This window comes from Benincasa hispida, chromosome 3 (genome assembly GCF_027475165.1).
Source record: "Benincasa hispida cultivar pf3 chromosome 3, pf3_genome.v1.1, whole genome shotgun sequence".
Classification (NCBI taxonomy): Eukaryota; Viridiplantae; Streptophyta; class Magnoliopsida; order Cucurbitales; family Cucurbitaceae; genus Benincasa; species Benincasa hispida.
In genome coordinates this window covers 10,001,509-10,009,515 of record NC_143480.1, presented here as the reverse complement: position 1 = coordinate 10,009,515, position 8,007 = coordinate 10,001,509, and the positions used below count along the sequence as shown (strand labels likewise).

Below are 8,007 nucleotides of genomic sequence, written 5' to 3'. Positions count from 1 at the left end.
GAGAAACCGATGGAACAAGATAATCATTCACTTTTCTCTCCCATTACCTAATTTGTTTATCCATCTAATCAAGTTTAGACCAAATTTTATGAACATACCAATAGCTATGTTAATATAATATTGTTATTGACAACTATTTATATAAATAAAAAGTTGTAAAAATTATTTAAATTAACAATCAAATTATTTTTACACCCAACTAAACTAAATTTCAAATGGAGTTCAACATTAATAGATAATTCAAACATAGATCTTTTAATTGATAATACACACTTTATATGTCGAATTATGTTCACTTTGACGATCACTACTGTTATTGAACGAAATATTTTCATGCATTTGTCGGGAGACAAGTTCACCCCCATAAACCTTCACGACACTTGGACACGAATACTGAAAACTCATAAACAAACCATTGACATGGCACACCAATCAAAGCACTGTTTCTTATTTCACAGATCATCAGCAAGCTACAATTTATCTACATAAAACACCACAGGCTTCACACTCAAGCCAGTTTGCAATAAATAGAGACGGACCATAATTTCACATGGCACACACGGACATTATTTATATACATTGGCTGGGTATGATGTTTTTAGATATTTATTTGTGAGAAAGTTACAGAATCAGACCATTTTCTACCTCCACAAATTGGCTGCAGTCAATTCCCTTACTTGAAAACGTCTTGATGAGCCTTGGAAAGATCTTAGCAAGCATAATTTTGAATCCAGTAGAACTTTGGTTCGGATTTTCGAGTTTTGTTGTTCCACGGTGATAATCACTTCCTACTGGAGTTCCTTCCATGTATGCTCTACAGGCTGCTAGAATGTGCTGATAACGTCTCCTGAAGTGTTCCTCCACAAGTGTCTCAAAATGCTGCAACAGAAAGAAATGACATTTTGGAAAAAGTCACAAATCACAAGGGACTTTAGCAGTCTGTCTTTTGATTTCATCAAATGATTGGAAATATAATTTAGAAAACTAACTAGCGTGAGAAATGCATTTATGTCATGCAGACAATGTATTAATCAGTTAAACTTTCAAACAAGATCTTTCCTGGCACATTCATCTGCACCATATGACATAATTAGTTATGTACCGGTACGATTGCTTGACCCAGAAGAATAGTCAAGTCTCAGTCAATTGCCCGAACAATGGAAGGCAGAGTTAGCTATTATACCTTAGGGGGTTTGCTTAGCAAGTACATCATAGATTTGCAGGTAACAAGAAATGCATTCTCATTGTAGCTCGCGGAGTTTCTCTCTCCCTCAGTTCGTCCTAATTGAGCATCATATCCTGCCTCGTTATAATACGGCTTCTCATTTAGCACGAGAGCCTGAAGGGAAAGAAGAATTTGAAGTATAGTAGAACTCCCAGGACTCCACACTTCAGAGCCGCTGCCTGTCCAAGTGTTTAGTAGACTTAAACAGACCTTGCCAGATTCATACAAGTTTGGGTTGACACGGAGCCCACCAGAAATGTAATGCACTAGCTGCAAAAGATATGAAGGAACTTAGGAACAGCCTAAGATTTACAAGAGAAATTTAAATACATTTTCCAGCTAAGAAAATTCACGACGGAGATGAAAGTTTGAAAAATATTTCCCTGTCTACGATAAAGAGAGAGGACTTGATTGTAAATAGAAACATAGTGCACGAGCAGCTAATTGCAGAAAATATTAAATTGGCAGTACAAAGAAATCGATTTATCTCAGTCACTATTTGTAGCATAGAAACTTACAAGATGCAGAACTTAATGAGAGCTTACAGGTGGTATTTGAGGGTACTCTGGAGGAAGAAAAATGTCAAAAAAGAAAAGGCCGTCATGGTAAGGTGTTCCAGGTGCACCAATAATGACGGCTCGAATAAGATCCATCCTCTCCTCAAAGACACGAACATAGACAGTTTCTACAAAGATATCTCTCATTCAGTTGGACAGTTGCATGCCATCTTCATAAGAATTAATGATTGAAACAAAACTAAAGAATATTAAATGCTAACCAGGAAGATTATTTTTAAGAATGCTCCATTCTTGTTGGACCTTCTTTAGCCATCCTCTACTTGCCTATGAGAAACCAGAAGGAATATGAAAGGGTCATCTCGACTGCTGCAATAAAATGACAGACCAAAGATTCTAAGGTATGTTTCTGACCTGAGAGAGAATAGATCCTTTTCCTGATGAAAGAAAATGATGGTCTGGGCAGTCACTGGCCATGTCAAACTGTGCAAATAGGTCGTAGTTCTCACTTGAGGTTGAAAGTGTTAAATCTTCATACTTATGAATTTCTTCAATGTTACTTGTCTCACCAAAATTGTGTGACTTAGCTATTTGTGACATCTCACAAGACTCGCTGCACGTTTGCAGCACTTCTTTCTCACAGAGTAAATCAATTTCATCCTCACCTTCAAATGATTGAAGGGCTGTAAAAGTGCCCGATATAATTGTTGATCGAACTGATCCAAAAAACGTGGAAAAAATGTTCGAGAAAAATTCAATGGCAGCTCGAGAAAAGAAGCAAGTAGTATCCCTTTTGAAGTTTTTACCAGCACCATCACAATTTGGCATATCCTGAGCACAAAGGATGCATTAACCATATAGTTTAAAATGAATTAAGAACAGATTAACTGGAAGTGTTGGAATTGGCTTTACCTTTCCTTTCTGGATATTGTATGGTTTCAAAGGCTCAATCTGGTCTTGTCTCGACTCCTCGAGATTTTCACCATTAGGTTCAGCGGTTGTAGAAATTTCATACTTATCAATGGGGAAAATCTCTTGAGGTGAAACCTACAATCAAGTGCAAGGGAACTAATATGACTACAGCAGCTATCTCATATAAAATCTCATGCATGGATAGAGTATTACCACAGAAAGAACCTTCACAGATTCAAACCAAAAACTAATGCAAATTATAAGGGGAAAACTTCAAATTTTATTGATTAAAATTCATAAATGATTAAAAAAATGCTAAATGATGGAGCAATTTCTTTAAGACGGGATCTATTAGACCTAGAACGAGATTCCCTTCAAGAAGCCTATCATCTGGTGAAGGAACTGACCATTCACAAAGCAAAGAAGATAAGAGTATTACAGCTATATTCAATATTGCCTAAAATGAATTTATGTGGGATCCCTGGTCCCTGCTACATCTACATGTATGATGAAATAGTGGAACATAATGAGGTTACAAAAAAGGTATAGACATCAACTAAAATGAATACCATGCTTGTAGAACAATTAGCCCATTTGACCTCCACAGCACCATCTTTAAAGCCTGTAACATGACCAATGAAGGATAGGAAGTTGTCCATATTCATGTTATTATCAACGATGTGATTCTTCCCATTCTGAGCAGACTCATTCATGGAGATTTCAGAAATTATATTATTTTTATCAGATTGACTGCCAAACTTATCCAATGCCAACCTAAACACAACATCTCCAAGAGAGAAGTTATAATCTGGGTGCTCAACCAGTTCGTATGCACTCATTGTTTCCTCCACCAACAATCCATCCAGATTGCTACCCTCACTCAAATCATCGGTTCTCATTTGAACCTTAACAGTTCGTTCCTTTGCATCAACAGCCTGTACAACACCCCATCTTTGATAAACAGACATGCTTGAATCATCACAATTGCCCTTCTCCATAACGAACTGTTGAGGCCAAAATTCATGAGCATTCATAACATTTGCTGGAGTTAAACAATGGGAATCTAATCCTGTGGAGCGGCTACCATCCTGCCATAGCACATCAACTTTAGTTTTTTTCTTCACGATGACACAGATTTCCTGAAAGCCTGTACCACGATATCCACCATTGATGAGGTCATGAGTAGTAATTAACTTTTCACCAAAATAATTGTCTTTTTCATCCACAGGAAAAATACACCAATCACCAAGATTCCAATTTGCATGAGGAAAGCACGACAACGAAATCAATTCCTTTGCATGTTGCAAACGTGGGGGAGCCATTAAACTAGAAGAACAACCCATCAAAACTGAGGCAAGCCAATCGACATACACTAGTCCTGCCTCCACATAACAGACTGTTCCCTCACATCGGTCGTCTTTCCACCCTGATAACCATCCAGGTGGTTTGGAAACATTTGAGAACCTCACTCTTTGTCCAGGGTAATAAGGGTACTGTGAATCATCGAGTGCATCAACAGATATGGGCAAGAGCTTCTCTTGGTCCACAGTAGTGATTTCGCACTTGGTCCCATCATCAAAAAGAACACTGACAGAATCAATAACCTTATCTACTCTTCCAATCCATGGCCCATTAACAACAACATCTCCAGCAGAAATGGAACGAATTTTTAAAAGATTTTTAGAATTAACATCTTTGATTAAGGGTCCATGATTTTTCTCCAAATCAACAAGCATGTCTATACCAACAACCTTTCCCATCTGTCCAAAAGGATCATTCACAGAACAGACTGCATCTCCAAGCAGGAATTCCCTCTCAAAGGAAAGAAACTCATCAATTTTTCCAATTGTTTCCTCTAAGCTTGATAAAATGCAACTAGTTTGGCCGTGATAATATTCAGCTTCCTCTAGATCATCGCTGCTATCGCACTCACTGGAATTCTCCCAATCCGAGTCACTTAGAAACAGGTCCATCAATAAAATGTCTATACAATAACATCACATAATACTATGTTAATAACATATCTACAAGCCCAAATAAAGATGAAAAAAATTATAAGAACAAATACCTCAAAGTGTCCTCCAAGTAAAAATTCAAGCCTCAGTTGTTAAAACCAGAGTTTGAATTTTCTCACGTACTTTTGCTTAAACTTTAGCAAACAGTACTTTGGGTAATTTATAACTTCACAGAGAGCACCAATTCCTGAAAATTAGATATGGAGAATATTCATTCAAATTATGTCATTAAATTGAGAAATATAAGAAAATGATCTTCCATGTTTTGCTGCATTACAGTAATTTTGTCAGCTTTGAATCATAACTTTTTAAGCAGAAGCATTGAATCACTCTTAAAGAACATCATCAACAAAAAATGTGCGGAAAGAACACCAGTAAGTTGGATATGGAGGATACCATTCAATTTCCACTTCGTTCATTAAATCTTCCAACTCCTGGGTAGGATCCAAAAGTAAATTGATTTGTGTACCACAGCTAACCGAAGATTGAAGATAAATCTGAAGCAAAAGAGATTGATGATTGTAACAATTGTCTATATCTATCTGCCAAATGAGCAATTTCCAATAAGTATAAAAAAGTTATACCTGAATGAATCAAAATCCACAATAGGATACCTTCACTGACAGAAACAGAGCAAATTGCAAAGAAGATTTGCAAAGGGATAAAAGGAGTCAACAAGGACCCAAATGCCAAAGGAGATTTGCCCGATAGGACTGAAGTTTCAACCAAAGGAAACTTCTGAATAATAGTTTCCAGAACTGTTGAAGAATCAGGAAGCAGCGAAACTGCCAAATTAAGACTTCTCTGCGTTGTTCTGGAACAAAGATGGATGATCACAAAGGAGTTTTCTTTTTTTTTTTTTTGATTTTCAAGTTGACTGCATCAACCATAAGAACCTATTTGCCAAAGGAGATTTGCCCAACCCAGAGAAAACTTCGGAATAACTAAAAATGCAGAAAATTTAACATATATTAAACTACTCTGAGAGCCCAATTCAAATGCCAAAGTAAATTTGCCCAAACATCAAGCTTTTTTCGCCAAGTCTGTCAGCTCTCATTCAGATTCTTTCCTCAGAAGGATGTTAATTAATGTTCATCAATAGTACCAACGAAAATAACCAATCCACCACATATATCCAGCAGCTTGATCTAGAATGGAGAAGCCACATGTTGCTTGATTACTTCAAGAGAGCTATGTCATCAATAATTCACGGAATCAACAGCCCAACAAATCTATTACATTCCCTTTTCACCTGCAAGGACCATTTCTGTTAGTAATTTCCTTTAAAAAACTGATGAAAAGAGAATAGCATATTGATTAGAACTAGAAGCCACTGCTTTTGGTTGTTCAAGCTGCAGCACTTAAAATTATTCCACAAACATAGAGAAGAAAATAATATATCCATATATGACTATATATACCGATAGAACTGCACTTTCCATTTTTAGCATTTATTAGCCACTAATCCTTAAACGGCATATGAAAAAGACAGGCGTATGAAATGGAATTTGGATGTGATATTTTCTAGAGAAAAAGAACAAAATTCAGCGTTCAATTATGGAAGAAGGAAAGGTCAAAATACTAATGTTTTCAATGCGCTTCCCAAAGAGTTGTACGGAGACACTTCAAGAAACAAACAAGTATGAAGGGCTTAACCTTGTGACTCTACAGTCCATCAACAAAATTTCGAACGGAAAGCCAAGAAAAACTCGAAAAAAACAATAAACTCAAAATGAGAAAAGTATCTCTCAACATAAACGAAAACCGATATCCGGATTTGATCAGCTGAAAACGCTCTTCCTTGAGAACCCGCAGATGATACGTTCAAGAAAAAGAAAAAACGAGGCTAAATGCTTTAACTCCATTAGATAAATAGATAGCATGCAAAAGAAGAATAAAGCGAAAATCATAAAATCATAAGCAAAGTAAGGTGGCTGTGGAACTTTGTACCTCTGAAAATTTCATGTATGGCCAAAGGAACTCCCGGAATAGAGCGAAAGGAGGACTCCGGCGAATCGAAGGAACTCAACGGAAAACATAATTCAGAGTCACGGCCAGAAAAATCACCTTCTGGCAAACGAAGCATATGACAAACACAGGGAAACGAGAAACGGAAGCGGAAGATTTCAGAAAGGAGAAGTTGCAGCGATGAAAATCCCGGTATCGGCAGCATTTTCGAGCCTGGAAGCCATTGCAGAGTTGCTCTCTTTCTCCCTCTGCCGCTCGGTTGATGGTGGCGCGTGGAGGATCCACTACCAAATTACTTAATAATATTGAGACCCTTCAAGAAGAGATACCAAAAAGAAAGAATATGCCAAAAAGATTTCTCGAATAAAGTGGGTTTTTTATTTTTATTTATTATTATTATTATTCTTCTTTTTTTGGAAATGAAGTAGGATGGCCTTTAACATGTTTGTTCATTTATTTTGATTATTTAAAATTGTGTATGCTAAATTAATTAATTAATATAATTCTTTTAAATCATTTTTTTTTCTTTTTCAAAATGTATATGGTTCAACTTACGTAGTATTTGTGTAGAAATTAAAGTCAACTATATCAACCAAAATTAGATGTTTGGTCAAAAAGAAATAACAATAAATAATAATAAAAAATCTTTTTCTTCCTTTTAGTTGATAAAGTTGGAACTTTTTTTTTTTAATTCAACATCCCATAAGATTCAAATCTCTTTTTTTGCCAAGTCGAATATATGTTTATTATATAGTTGAATTATACTCAAATTGATAATTATTTAGGTTTTGTTTGATGATAATTTTTTTATTATTTTTTTTAAATATTGAGTTTATTTCCTTACAATTTTTTCAACGTTTACTAAGGAAATTTTGAGCGTGTGACCTGTTGAGAAGAGTCTTTATAATGGATGACCCACCCCACACAAAAATATGAAATCCTAACATTTTAATTAGGTAATCATGTCAAATCCCACATTTCCACAACTGAATGACCATATTTTATAGTAGTCGTGATCGCGATTTAGTTTTCCCCCACATAAATCATGACAATGAGATGTTGATGGGACTGGCATGGTCATAGCTTTAGATTACACATGAACATTCGTAATAAGTTACACGAATATCTCACATGGAAAATTCCAACAAACTGTTATTCTAACAAGTGATATATGGTTATGGTGATCGCGTAGATGCTATGCGTACTAAAAATTCTTTTGAGTTTTTAGAAGAAAAAAAAATCGAAAACAAAAACAAGTTATTACAAATTAGGTTTTTTAGTTTAGAAAAAAAAAATATTTATATTTATAAAAAATATATATATATTTACAAAAGGGTAGTTGCAAAAATATAAAAAAAAATGTTATAATTGC

General features: G+C 35.5%; 1 protein-coding gene across 1 annotated transcript; it reads right to left on the bottom strand.

Moving 5' to 3' along the window:
* Window positions 1–421: 421 nt before the first annotated feature.
* Window positions 422–7,161, bottom strand: PHO2 (phosphate 2). The gene is made up of 11 exons (XM_039025686.2): window positions 6,618–7,161; window positions 5,252–5,919; window positions 5,064–5,164; window positions 4,721–4,854; window positions 3,222–4,636; window positions 2,653–2,787; window positions 2,155–2,571; window positions 2,004–2,067; window positions 1,771–1,910; window positions 1,184–1,495; window positions 422–879 (listed from the first exon to the last, which is right to left on the bottom strand). The coding sequence occupies exons 5-11, from the start codon at window positions 4,623–4,625 to the stop codon at window positions 622–624; spliced, it is 2,730 nt and encodes a 909-aa protein (XP_038881614.1). The 5' UTR covers window positions 4,626–4,636; window positions 4,721–4,854; window positions 5,064–5,164; window positions 5,252–5,919; window positions 6,618–7,161; the 3' UTR covers window positions 422–621.
* Window positions 7,162–8,007: the final 846 nt, after the last annotated feature.